This window comes from Antennarius striatus, chromosome 10 (assembly GCF_040054535.1).
Source record: "Antennarius striatus isolate MH-2024 chromosome 10, ASM4005453v1, whole genome shotgun sequence".
Taxonomy (NCBI): Eukaryota; Metazoa; Chordata; class Actinopteri; order Lophiiformes; family Antennariidae; genus Antennarius; species Antennarius striatus.
This window is the reverse complement of record NC_090785.1, coordinates 6,231,732-6,246,281: the sequence shown is the minus strand read 5'-3', so window position 1 is coordinate 6,246,281 and position 14,550 is coordinate 6,231,732. Positions and strand designations below refer to the sequence as shown.

The window sequence follows — 14,550 nt, the reverse complement described above, 5'->3', positions numbered from 1 at the left end:
ACAGATGCATCTTCCTAGTCCTACTTCCTGCTCTTACTTCTGATGTATGTGTGTGCAGTTGTCCATGTGGATAAATGGTGATTGGAGTATGGCTGAAAGTGGGTGGTGTACAGTGATTAATCAGTATAATGAGTGTAGATGAGCACTGTGCAGATGGAGGCCACACTCAGGACTGTGTCGCCCAGCAGGAAGTCTCTTTTCTTCCCTCCAGTGCCTCTGTATGCAGCACTAACTGGGTTTCCTTGGCTTGTGTCATTCGCTCTCTTGCTTAATTTGTGAGCTAATTTCTGGATGATTGCCTTTTACAATGAAGTCTTTTTTTGTCGGGCTGAGCCTACAATTTTTGTACAAATAAAACTATGTTCCTGAACTTTTGTTACAAAACAGCATTTTCAAATATTGCCAATATCCACAAAACCAAAAACTGATTGTAACATTTCTGCCTTTGTCAAAACCAAATGAAATTGTGCTGCCCTTCAAAAGAGTTTTCAATATTTGTCATAGGAAGCCAAGGGTAGTGGACACATTTTGAAGACAATCTCCTTTCAGAAGTCACACATAATTGTTGTGATCATTATCATTATTTTTATTTAAGTAGAAGTAACAGTTATTGATGAAATTACAGCTGACATGAAACTCTCAAAATGCTGTTGGTACTTTGGTACTCAACATCCTCATCAGCATTGAATGTATGTTTTATAAGTATAAAAATGTTGACCGTTCCACATCACCTGTCGATGAAATTTAGCTCTTTCATGGTCTGTAATTACTTTCAAACTGTGTAACCACTTTTGCATTACATGCTGAAATGCAGTCTGTGAAATAGAAGGCGTTGTGAGTAAATGTAATTGTTTGAGCCAACACTGTGTGATCCATTGGTGCAAGACCACAAATACTTTTTCTATTAGTCCAAATGTGCCATGAATAGAATTTGCATGGCCAGCTCTAGGTCCATATATTAAAAAAAGCTTAAAATAAAATTATCTATTATTGCATTGAATAAAAAAATAAATAGTACTTTTCAAACAAATAAAACATGTAAGTAAAATATAAGAAATATGTGTAGGATAAACTTCTCTGTTTTTAAAGAAACTCAATAAATTTTAACACTGGTTTATAAGACATTTATAAAGGAGACAAGTAGAAAACATTTGGCATTTATTAGTTTCTAAGAAGCCGCTATATTCTCTGTGTATGTTTCAACTTATATGTTTAAAAGCGTTAAAAACATCATTAAGACCAGACATTGCATGGATCTGTCTGTAACTGTGGGGCAACTATGAAGGTGACCTTTAAATTCACAAAAAGCAATCCAATAAGCACATTAAAAAAAAAAAAATACTAAAGCAAATAGAGGATAATTGAGCATTAAAGATTGTGCATACAATTTCATGACACTAAATCAGTATCTCAGAAGTTTTTTTTTTGTTTGTTTTTTTTCCCATCCATATTGTTCTGTCCAAGCTTTTCCATGTCTTTACCCTTATTATGTAACCAGCAGTGACACAGTTGCCAGATGTGGGCTTCTTCTGCACTGACAAGTTAACCGTTTTCTTCTGCCCCCTCCCCATAGATTTTGTGACATTAACTTTGTTCTCAGGTGCTTACCCTGACTCACATTCACTCTCATGGGTCTCATTGAGAAATTCTGATTTTTAGACAGCCTCACTGTCTTGATTCATACTTGTTACATAGAGGAAGTCAAGAAGTAAGGGGACAGCAATAAATGATTTTCATTTGTATAGAAAAACATTATTTTTTGGGTCAGTTGATAAGCTGTCGCGTCTGTAACAGAACTAATCAAAAAATATATCATTTCAACGGCATCTACAGTTTTGTCATTTTTGGCAATATTTTAGCATTTTTTTTCTCATTATTATAGGCTCCAGCTTCCCGTGACCCGCTACGGCGAATACAGTGGCGGTTTATGAAAATGTATGTATATATGTATTATAAATATGCACATCAGTTACAAGCCATGTCAACAGCTTTCATATTGCCTGGCAGCCTTGAGAAACTGGACAACCAGTAGCCTGGTCCTGTGTGAAAACAGGCCCCACTGTAGTAGATGTGGACTCAGTTACCCTGTTCAATACTATGACTACAGAACAACCAAAGTTTATACAAGGTGAACTTTAAATCCTTTTTTCTCCTTCACGAGGGTCTGAAAGTTTTGTAAATGTGAACTTTGTACTTATGGTCAGGTTGCTAACCAATTAAATGTTATCAGCGCTCAAAAAAAAAAAAAGTCTTGTAGTGTAGCTCTCCAGATAGGCCATGTATAAATATATATCGTCTCAACACATTTTACTAGGGTCTGAAAACCAAGCAGTTGAGAGGAAGCACAGTAGCTCCTGTGCAAGTCTTAGGTGATAAGCCATGTGGGAAAGGCAATATAATATATCAGTACATTGGTAATATATTTATTTTTCTTTCCCCTGAAGGTAAAAGCTACACTTGAATAACGCTACACCTGGAATGAGACAAAAGGCTTATTACGTGTTGAGAAGAATCTTTTTTAGGGGGGCATTAAAAGTTCTCACTCTTGCAAATAGACTTGCATCATTTTGAACATCTTGGTGTATACTGCTTAAGTTTATAATTGATTAAGAAACATGGGAACTATGGGATGAATGATATTTGACATAAAATTTATGGGTCTAATTGAAACATTGAAAGTTTTTTCATGACATGACAAAGAAAAATAGATTGATTCTCATGTTCAAATCTGAAAATCTCCAACATTTAAGTACATTAATACCTCAACGTATGAGTTTCCGTGACTGAGCTAGTGAGTAAAACAACTTGTAAGTCAAAAAATGTCCTATTTAAAATAACTAATATCATTTTAATCTGTCCAAGCATTGTAAAAAAGCCCCAAAAACCTCTAAATTACAAACAAAAAGATTTTTTTTATCAACCAATAGACACGCGTACATTGCTTGTGCATAAGTAATTATATATAAGTTACATAATCAATGTTAAAGTATGAAAATAATTTTAAAAATCACGAGCACGAGTTGTATCCTTCCATCAACAGGTGGGGAAGAACGAGATCCGGCCTGAACTGATGTATCCATCCGCCAAAACGTGGGAAGAAATGAGACTCAGTTTTAGCTGATATTGTAGCCATCTGCTATCTAGCAGGGGGCGGAGAGGGGTGGGGGGTGGGGCTGAAAGCATAGCTCATAACTTGCATTTTGTAAACATTTGGTTTTAGTGCAATCATAGACAGTAAAGTGCAGCTAAAACTTGAACCCGACCGTTGCTGACAAACAAAACAGAACAAAAATAAAGTTAAAAAAAATAAAGACAAAAGACTTCAGCAGAACTTTGGTGCTTAAGCAACAAATATTCAGGCTCAACCTGCTTATTATAGTATCTTCACCTCAGCTGTGCCCACCCTGCTTTCAAAGAATAGCTTCCTGGACAAAAATAAATAAATAAATAAATAAACATGGACGAAAAACAAGTAGCCTTTAGGAAGCTCATCAATTATAGTTTAAGACAAAGGAAGGAAGGGAAAACGGGTGGAGCTGGGGAGACTTTGCCAAGCCTTGTCCATCATCATCCATTATAAGAAGATGAATGGGGTGTCTCTATGGTCCACATGAGAATGGGGGGATTGACTTGTGCCAAAAACAGACCGTAGTGCATTCAGAAAGGGTCACAGAGCTATTCCTCTGATACTTAAATTTAATGATTATCACTTCACATGACCATCTCTCTAGCATACACACAGTACTGCACCCATTTTTCAAATGGCAAAAATAAGGCTGTGTGTGTGTGTGTGTGTGTGTGTGTGTGTGTGTGTGTGTGTGTGTGTGTGTGTGTGTGTGTGTGTGTGTGTGTGTGTGTGTGTGTGAGTGTGTGTGTGTGTGTGTGTGTGTGTGTGTATGTGTGTGTGTGTGTGCGCGTGTGTGCGTGCGTGCGTGCGTGCGTGCGTGAATGAAAGCACTAACACACCAAACTGAACATCAGTCTTACCTGGATGAGTGATTCGCTCAGTCTTTCCTCATCTACCTCCAGCACAATGTCCCTGATCTCTTCATAAGGCAGGCGGAACGAGCCCAAGAAAATTGCTGTTGTGATGGAGAGAGAAGAGAGTCATTTCCCCTCTTTTTTTTTTATTAGACTGTGGGGTTTGTGGAGACATTTCAGAACTTATTGCTCCTCAGACAAAATGACAACATACCTAACTTTGGAAAACTCACACACTTTCTTTGTCTGAACAAGATAGTTGCTGTCACCCTGACAAAAACTAAAAGGGAGAACATCAAGATCCACTGCTGACATTGAAAAGTGCTTATTAGTTAATACCATTTATTCTTAACTGCAAATACAATGTGTGTAATAACAGCACTAACATTCTAGTCAGGAAGCATGAATTTGATGAATAAACTCAGAAATCTCAACCCTACTTCAGAGAAGTTGGGCAACTACAAGATGTGAATGACATATTTTGCAGACTGTGCTTGCTGACAATTTTAGGAAGTTTTCCACAAACTATGGAAAAAATCATTTAGAAAATTGTGTTTTCTGACCCTTTTATTGACCTTGCTTGACTTTTGTGAATGTCCAGTTCATTACAATTGCAATGTTTAGACCTGAAGCCATTGTGTTTACCTGTGAAATATCATGACCATATATTTGTTATGAACTCAGAACTGTCCTTTCTTACCATCTTTCTTTTTTTTTTTGCCCATGTCCCATATTGTTTAGAATAGCATCCATTTTTCAAAAAAGTGTATATTTTACAAAAATCAGTGAATGAGATAATACATAGTATTAAATATATCATTTCTGTTTTGTTTAAATATTCGCCATAAAGGATCCACAAATTATGGCAATCTGTACTAATTACATTAATGTGTCAACTTTTGCTGTAATTGGTGTCCTACACTATATTTGCCTTGGGGGACAGCCTCGATGGCATTTCACTGTCCAGGTGGAGTATCTACAGAAGAATTTGGAGCCGCTGGTGTATCCAGTTGGAAGTCACAGGTTGATGTGCGGTAATGAGTTGGAGAATACTCACTCAACAGCTGCTGTACTGCTGCAGCACAGGAACCTGATATATGTACTTGGGTTGAAATAAATGGAAGTTAGTGGGTTACACGATTACTATTAAATATTAATTATCAAAAAGGTTTGCAGCATTACAACATGGTCATGACAATATATTTGGCTTCACTGTGTCAACCTTTTAATGGTCCATGTGACTGACCTGCTTCCATATTATTTTGGTAATAAATACAGTACTAGACTCATGTAAATTTACTTTCTCTCTCTCTCAATGGTTTCACACATATGACCTTTGATTAAACTCAATGAAAAAACAAACAAACTTGCAATCAAATTTCACTTGGAGGAGAGCTGTCGAATAATCCTTACTTGTATCTTATTTTCTGACTTATTATGAAGAAAAGGAAAATAATTATTGCTAAGCATGGCCTATGGGTCATCAAAGTAATTGCATTATTTGTGATCTTTCAATGTCATAAATAATGTACTGATTGCAGATGATTAAATTATTTTTTTTCTCATTTACAATTTTTTCCTGATTTGATGTCTGCATGCAATACAAAAGGCAACTAATTGTACTACTGAAAAAGGCTGCTGATTGCTTTTGTCGATGGGCCAAGCTCTGTACTCCTAAATGTTGTGAATGAATTGGTGTAAGCTAAATCCTGACCTCAACTTGTCTGTTGACCTGCCTCTCAAGTTGTAAGTGCTGCAAGTTACCATGTTTACCTATCAATAGCTCGGCAGTATCTTTATACTCCAGCTTCTTGTCAGGTTCTCACAAACTGATGTTTGTCCAGTACTATTCAGAAAACTGCAAAGTAAAAAATAACATTCTAAAGGGTTTTCTTTCATCCATTCATTCATCTTCCTACCCACTTGCGCGGGTCACGGGGAGCTTGAGCCTGTCCCAGCTGGCATAGGGCGTGAGGTGGGGCAATTTGGAATGGCCAATTAACCTGAACTACATGTCTTTGGAGGTGGGAGGAAGCCGGAGAACCCGGAGAGAACCCACACAGACATGGGGAGAACAACCCGGAACTGCCTTGTTGTGTGGCGACAGCGCTACCCACCGTGCCATGATTTCTTTCATTCATTGCAAAAAAACCGCCCTGGCTCATATCTTACTTCATTTCGACAGCTATCATTCTGTTTATTCAGGCCTTAGCCACAAATCAAATGGTCACCTAGAAAAAACCTGCAAGTTGGTTTTCAGACAAGAAGACAGGTATGTGCACACAATCTTCCAGAAAGAGGTGCGCATAATATCCATGATACATTAGTGACACTGACATCAAATCATTCATTTTGTCCCACTATTGATCCCAGTCACTGGACCTTCAATACTAACACACATCAAAATTTGAAGGGAGTTTAGAGGTCTCCACAGCAGGCTGGAAATATGATCTATGATCCTGTAGAATATGTCAGACAACATGGTGTTTGGAATAGGTTACGTAGCTGTGGAGAACCACATGCCTTCCAGCCACTGCCACTCTGGAGACGATATTTTCTATACTTATTTCTGCATCCTTGCAAATTCAAAGCCCATCTGCTGGGTCTGTAATCAAGGATGGCAGAAACACCTATCAGCATTGTCACAGCCCATAAACATTTGCAATGACATGTGCATCCTCAAATGCTCATGCATACTCAGAGGCACACACATATAGTAATAGATGTTTCATCCTTGTGTTCAAATTACTGCTGACCAGAATAATTAGTCGAGGCATCACTTTTGCAAAGTGCAAGAATATACAAGAAGATGAAGCCGTGGATAGATACAAAAACAACAAATTAACAATGTTAATATTTACATGTTGTGCAAGCAAGAATGCAAGGAGAGCGACATAAAATCTTGGCTTTGACAGGTAAATGTTGTGAACTGTTGTCATCCACATTGCATCTCCAGGGAAAGGGACGGGGAAAAATTAGGTCACTCATTTGCTACAGTTCAAATCCACAGACACACACAGTCTCTGAATTTTGGAATTTATGGTGGAAGGAAGACGTTTTGAGCTGTTAGAATAGTTTCTGAATTTAATTCTAAATAATCACTGACAAATATCAAGAAGTAACAAAATATACAAGGCTTAGAGATGAAGTGAATAAACATAAACATTTGTCAATGAACTATTTAGTCTACCCAGACTTATGGGCATTCAAAACAGCAACATGTAGTTTGAGAAATCAGTTCTGATAGTTATTTACTTCACACGTTATTACAGACAGGGAGCTTGGACACAGTCCATATGCACTTGTGGTGACCACTAAATGACTGCCAAGACAACATTCCCCCAAAGGGCTCAGTAAAATACAATACTGCTTCGAATTTTTTGTTTTTTATTTTTTGTGGGCAACAATGAAAAAGCTTCTTTTTTTTTTTCAGTTTGTGTTTGGGTGTAAAAATGCAGTGGGTGCCATGGGAAATAAAACGAACATTATGACATGAAAGGTCATGGGAGAAGTTGCTATAGTATTTTATAAATTACTGATGTTAAACATGTAGTTATTGGCTGAAAAACACCCAAACAATACAGTTTATAGTTTTTTTGTTTTTTATACTCACAAAGATTCTGTGCTGTCTTGGAATCCAAGATTCGTAGCTCTTTAGTCTTTTTCTTGAACTGATGTGCTCTGCCGTCATTCTCATCGTTGAGTTTATTTTTTACTGCAGGGAAAAAATAAAAACAATTAAATTTAGTTTTACGTGAACCAATAAAGTACTACCTACTACTACTATGGCATGAAATAAACATTATCAAAAGCCAACACAGTAAGGTATCATATACCAGAAAGTGATTTGGTTTTCAACATATGCATTAAAGATTAAGTTGAGTAAAAACAGGTGTGTATTTGCATCTGTGCACGTGACCGACTTGATAAAGTATCTGTTTTCTTTTCACCATAGCATGTGGATCTGCAGAATGTCACAAAACAATCACACGATCACGCAAATCTACTCGATTATTCCTCCTCATCACACAGACAGTCCAGCTATGGGACTGCTGCAGATGTGACAATTGTGATGTTGATGCTGAAATAATAAATTGTACAGCTATATTCAGTATCTGGATTTCAAAATTGTACTGCAGCTCAAAAGGACAATCCATCCCACATTTTAAACTAGCACAAAATAGACTGAAGTGAGTTTCACATAACATAAAGCTAAAATAAGATGGGTGGCAGCTCTGCAGCTCAGGAAGACAAAAAAAGTCTTGTTTACATTGTGGCTAGTCTTGTATTTATGAGACATGTGCTGCAGATATGGCACTAATAATTATTAAGGTTTTTATAACTTTTATGAAAATTGTGATTGGCGGCAGCCTCCCCTGAAATAGCAGTGGCGGCTGCTATTTCAGTGGAGGCTGAAATAGCAGCCTCAACTTCATAGCAGTGTTGCACAGATGACTCGATCTAATGCCTTGTGTTTACCAACATGTACATTAAAGTCAAAATGACAGTTTCTACATAGTTGATTCTTCCCTTAGGCGCAGTCTGTCAATTTGAAGAAGCCAAATATAATTTTGGCCCCCTCTCAATCTCATAAAATGGATTTAAGTCTTTGTTACAACTGACCACTAAAGACAAAATGGTTAAAAACCAGGATGCTTTTGTTTTATACAAAGGCTACATTAGGGAGTCTCTGGGGAGAAATTAGATGCCAGTTGCACTTCAATGACAAAAAAGGTTTGACACCATAGATGAGGTTGTAATGAACAGTCAAGGAAGAGTCAAGATTTGTTCAACTGGACATGCAACAGTGATGAGGAAGGGACTGTTTTTCTCCAAAAAACTAAAGCCAGAACATTTTAAAGACCCCCACTCCCTCCCTTCCAAATTGCTTCTGCAAGATGCATGATTTAAGTCCAAGGTGGAAATCTCAAAGGGAATCTAGAACAAACATATACTCCCTGAGCGCCGGCTTACATATTTGAAGAAAAAAATAAAATAAAATCCAAAACATGTCTTGAGCAGCCAGAAATACAATGCTAATGGTCCAAGCACAACTTCAACATCTGCTGTTAAAACATTACATTTACAATTAGGTTGTTTATTCTATTAAGTAGTACTTGAAAGAGCCAAAGTATGTTCCGATCCTACATATAGTATTATTTCTTGATTATTTGTCTGAAGGTGTTCGTTGAAGACGGACAAGACTGAGAGACAAGTGGGCTAGTAAAACATGCATTTAAGAGAAATAGGTTGACCGTATCAAAAATGCAATTATTTTTTTTCTAAATGATAACATGGAAGTTAACAGTCAAACAACCAAGGTAACATATATTGAGTTAATGTGAGGCCCAAGTTAGCATGCTGGATTTCATGTGGCAAAGAGTCAACAAAAATAAACAATGACCTCCCTGAGAAAATGGCCCAAGAGACGGACAGCGAATTAAAATGAGAGAGAATTTCCCTGCATTTTGGACTTAGCTGTTTTCTTAAACCTCCATTATTTTTTGAACAGTAACTTGAATCTCTCACCTAGACACATTATACTCTCAGCAGGGTGCTCTTACACCATTCATCGTGTGTCTCAGCTGTTTCCACCTTTATCCCCAGGGCCCCATGCTAGCTCAACTTCAACACAAAACAGTGTCTTCAATAATCTGAAACAGTTAATTTCTTTTCATATTCCATCCGATCGTCTGAAAAGCTCCCCCACTGGGAACTAAGTAGTGGCATCAGTTGGATGATTTCTGTGACAGTATTTGCTGGCCGACTCAATTATGCCATGTTTCCTCGGAGCACTGCATGTGAGTTGATGGACCCGAGAGGACTTGTATACATCTAAGCTGCCACACCACTTAATGTACCAGGTGTATGACAGGAAGGCTATAGGTAGCTTTTTAGCCTGATGTTTGGTCACAGCAGTACATCAAACTTATGATTTCAACACAAAAAACAGTCAGTTAGTTACTTTAGTCTACACAATGCACTTAGCATCATGCTAAGCTGGAATTAATGGCAAATGCTTTGCTTTGTATTAATAAAAAATGGCTTGTGGAATGTTTATCCATTACTCTATCAGCCAACAAAGCTCAACCTGTGTCAAAGAGCAGTTCCACAACAGCTGATCAAAGTCCTTCCTAACATATAAACGTGTTTTACTAGTTGCCGAGTGGCTAAAATATAATACTGTGAAAATGATGCCAACTCTCTTGTCCAGATTTATATTTGTTTATGGACTCTCCCTCACAATCACTTTGTAAAGAGTCATTTGTAATGAACATGATGTGGAAGTTTTTGGCAGCTCACCGGTTTTGCTCGAGGCGTTGTGTACAATGGTGATTTATCACATATGCATTGCACGAAATGCAATCATTTCCTGATTGATGTGTAGAATAAGATAATAGAAATTAGAATAAAACCACGAGAAAACTATCACAAATGTAAATAGGGCTTTCAAAATGTTGCACCCATTATATTATGTAGTGTCCAACATTGACATAAATGACCCTTTAGGTAGATGGCTGGCGACAGATCATACCTGCGATGAATGCTTTTAGTTGGACGGTCAAATATTTTATACAAATGCAATTCAAATAAAATAGCAATTCATTACTACAAATAGTCAATCAGTTGAGACGTATGTAAAAGAAGTACTTCAAAATCAACCCAACATATTTTACATTGTTCCCCAAATAACACGTTGTAGAAGCTCTTCAAGGGGTGTCTCCAGTAACCATAAATGTCACACTCAAGTTTAAGCTTCCTGCACAAATAAAAATTGTATATGACAAACAGAAATACATGACTGTTTGAGGAAAATTAGATTTGGCTTACTCAAGTTGACTTGGCATCAATATTAAGCCCACTCTGTGGGTTTTGGACTGAGGTATACCCTTGGGAAGTTCTACGATAACATGACTTCTCCAACATTTGGACATCAAGTCTGTTTCCTGGCCCAGATTTATTATCTTGGTTTCAGTCCATGTGATATATCCCACAAGACAACCATGAAACCCTGGGCATTATAATATTAAACAGAACCACATGTTCACTTCTGGACATCCACCATTAAGCTGAGCTACAACATCAGACACTAGAAAAATGAAAAGGCCTTGAAAAGAACTAAAGGGTACTGAAGATCACAGTTCTTTAACGAACATATTTACTAAAAAGGCAAAGGAAGATAAAATGGGCCGAACAATGTAGTGCCCTCTAGGCGGCATTTTATTCCCCCACTTGTGAAAACATGTGCCCCATTCTTCATCTCAGGGACTGAGGGATGAAGTGCTCAAGAGCTGCCAACCTGTCTAACCTGTGAATAAATTTAAACCCTTCATTAGTCAAGATGCTGACCCCCTCCAGGCTTGTATAAGAAGTGATGAAGGGGGAAAGCAAATCAAACAATATAACGAGTGAGGATATTACTTTAAAAAAAAAAAAAAAAAAGTTATTAGGAGCAGAATCCATTGAAAAAACATTGCTATCGCTGCTAGCAGGACAAAAACTTGAAAGACAGTAAAAAAAGTCCCTGGCACAATCATAACTGGAATAATGTTTGAAGGTTTAGAAAAATAATGTGTCTAACATCTGAAAACTCACAAGTGATCAGTGAAACACATCTGTGATTAATTCCTCCCATTAATGAACAGTTCTCAATTCCCAGGCCAATTTAGTGTGTGGATATGCAGTCCATACCTCCCACTAATTTGGCAAAGCCAAAGCCATACACTCAAAAAGGAAGCCCCTTATTATGCTCAGATTTAAAATCTTTTCCTTTACGTCAAACTTGGCAAACTCACACTAATCATACACATTAAACCTGAACACAAAAAGTGCACAATATCAGTTTAAATGATACATAATGTCAGCTAAGTGTTCCAAGTTCCAAGTTACAAACAAGCATAGGATCATCATTCCTGTCTCTAACAAGCAGAGGGGAAGTGGCTGATATGTATATAACTGTGTATAGTGTTTGCACACATTTAAAATATATGTTTGTACCTGTTTAACTGAATCATATGGGTCTTGCTTGTCAGAATTCCAAGCTATACATCTTCCTAAAACCACGTGATTTAAGGTATTCACGAAAACTTTAAAAAGGAGGGAAAAAAAGGTGTGTGTTACGGTTGCAAGTTCCACAAAGCAACACTGACCTCCGACCTATGGCCAGTAATGTCTTCAGTATGCAAGGAGAGGCTCAGCCCACAAAATGCAGGGTACACAGCTGGCCTGGAGCAAGGCCCAGCAAGAAAAGTGCCTCCTCTTATAATTGAGAAAACAAAGATCTCCCTTAGTGACCTTGCTCCCTGTTTTTATCTCAAGAGTAGAAGGGAGGGACAGCTGCAAATATTTTCAATGAAAATAGCTTCTTTCAAAAATGTAAACCTACAACTGCCGTGAGGTTAAGGGATAAAATGCTGCAACTGATTTCCTAAATATTTATATCATTTATATCATTTGGAGTCTTAATATTAAAATCAATCTAAATTGATACAGAATGTAGGTTGGTGAGACATACTTCATGTTTAATGTGAAGTGGAAGCATCCACAGAATAACAACATCAATAGATTGTTTGTAACTGCCTGTCTGAAATCGCAACTTTGTTTTTTATACTAAAATAGACAAAAACAATAACAGTGCTAAGCAAATAAAATAAAATCCATCAAATCAATAACTCAGCATTGTCAATGACCTGGGGCTTTGTATAGCCTTTTGACAAGTATATATTTAATCTTCTCACATCTACACATGACTGCTGTTCTTGCTCTCAGTGGCAGAGAGTGTGGGAAGGCTCTGACTCTGCCCCTTAAATTGGTCATGGAGACATGCTCTTGAGGGCAGCAAATGGATTGAGCCTGACAGCCAAGCTAGGAAACCATTCTCTGGTGGTGCCAAGGCGGCTTGTTGTGATCCAATGAGCTTGAGCAATGGTGGGAAGACACTCCGCTGATGGTCAAAATGGCTGTCCCTACCATGTCATGCTGGCTTTAAATACCCAACACCTGATACTAAAGTCTGGATCAGGTACACTATGAGATAAGATAGAAAAACATATATTTCAAAATTGTTTCTTGGACAATTTACAGAATAACTAATATCTACATAGACTCTAATACTTCTACCAGTACCATACAATGCTGGACTATATTAAGAAGCCTGATTCATTGGTGATCTTTAAATTAATAAATAAATACATAAATATTATCAGTGACTGTACAACCTCTCTTCATTTTACATGTTGCATGTTTCACAAGTTGTCATGTATGTTTGTCGTCTACATCTTTTACATGTTGCATGTTTCAGAAGTTTACATATCTAACTGTTGTTGTCTGCATCTTTTAATAATATTTACAATAAAAAAACTGAATGGGCTTTACAGAACACTGAAGTATAAGTGCATAACGTAAAAGTGAACAAACAGGTAGCGGGGCAGAAAAAAGCAAAATTTAAAAATCAGCTAATGTAATTTATAAAAATAAACAAATTCTCCCAGTACTAACTATAACTGTGAATATAAAGGAAATTAAAATATTCAAGTGAACAAATGGAAACAGCTTATAAACTTAAGCTGGGAGGGAAAAAAAAGTCTTGAAGACCTTTGGTTAAAGAATGGTATTGTTTTACTTAAAAGTTATCTGAGTTGGGACTGTTGTCAACCAGGAGATTATATGAAATCTGAGTTGCATAACAACAAAAAAAGTAGCTTTGACTTACTAGAGGCACGTTTAAGATCACTGGTGTGATATGGTCTTTTGTTTTAGTTAGTTTTCTGTTTGTTTAGGGGTTTTTTTGGGGGGGTTGTTTTGTTTTTATAACTCAGATATTCAGTCTTTCATTTTGTTTTAAAAAGACAATAAACTGTCTTGTCTTAATTTAAACCCAGAGAATAATTTGTTCCATCCACATATTGATATGATCATTGCAGTGACACAAAGATAGAATAGGGTAAAAGTCACACAGTATAGACACAGACATATATTTCAATGTTGTCTGATTGATTTAGGTGATATTCCCTTTTAATTTTAATTGAGTTCAGTTGCAAAAAACAGTGCTTTCTCCAAGTAACTTATTTCAAACTCAAATGCAAGCTTAATTGATCATGTAGCAAGGCAATGATCCCAAGTGTGTCAACCCTTGAATGACTCAACAAAGTATAAGTTACAATTGGTCTTTGAAATGGCCTACCTACAGTCCTGATAGTGCCATAGTACCTGAGCCCTGCTGAGATGCAATGGTGGTACCAGTTGTGATTTGACAATACTTCAATGTGTTTGTACTGAAACAATTCTGCAAATAAGAGATTCAAAATTCCACCACAACAATGTCAGAGACTAATCATCAGTTATCAAGGGTGTAAGTATCCCTTTACACAAAGGCAGCATAACAGACAATTAATCCACTGAGGGGAAAACCAATTGTTTTCATCTGTGAGAAACAGCCAGCCAGAGTTATTTCAGCTATTTTAGGTCATCAATCGGTCACAGTCAACCTAAAAATCAATTACATGTAAAATGCATGAAACTCTGTAAGTCGTCAATCAGCAACACTGATGTTACAAGCCAATAATTTGT

The 14,550-nt window shown here is 37.1% G+C and overlaps 1 protein-coding gene across 7 annotated transcripts in view; it reads right to left on the bottom strand.

Annotated features, from left to right (window-relative positions):
* Positions 1-14,550, bottom strand: part of diaph2 (diaphanous-related formin 2) — a 377,371-nt gene that overhangs the window by 165,968 nt on the left and 196,853 nt on the right. For all 7 annotated transcript variants that reach the window (XM_068325221.1, XM_068325222.1, XM_068325228.1 and 4 more), the window contains 2 exons: positions 7,595-7,696; positions 3,988-4,082 (listed from right to left, as the gene is read on the bottom strand). In XM_068325221.1, the coding sequence (XP_068181322.1) occupies positions 3,988-4,082; positions 7,595-7,696 (197 nt within the window). The remainder of the gene's footprint in view (positions 1-3,987; positions 4,083-7,594; positions 7,697-14,550) is intronic.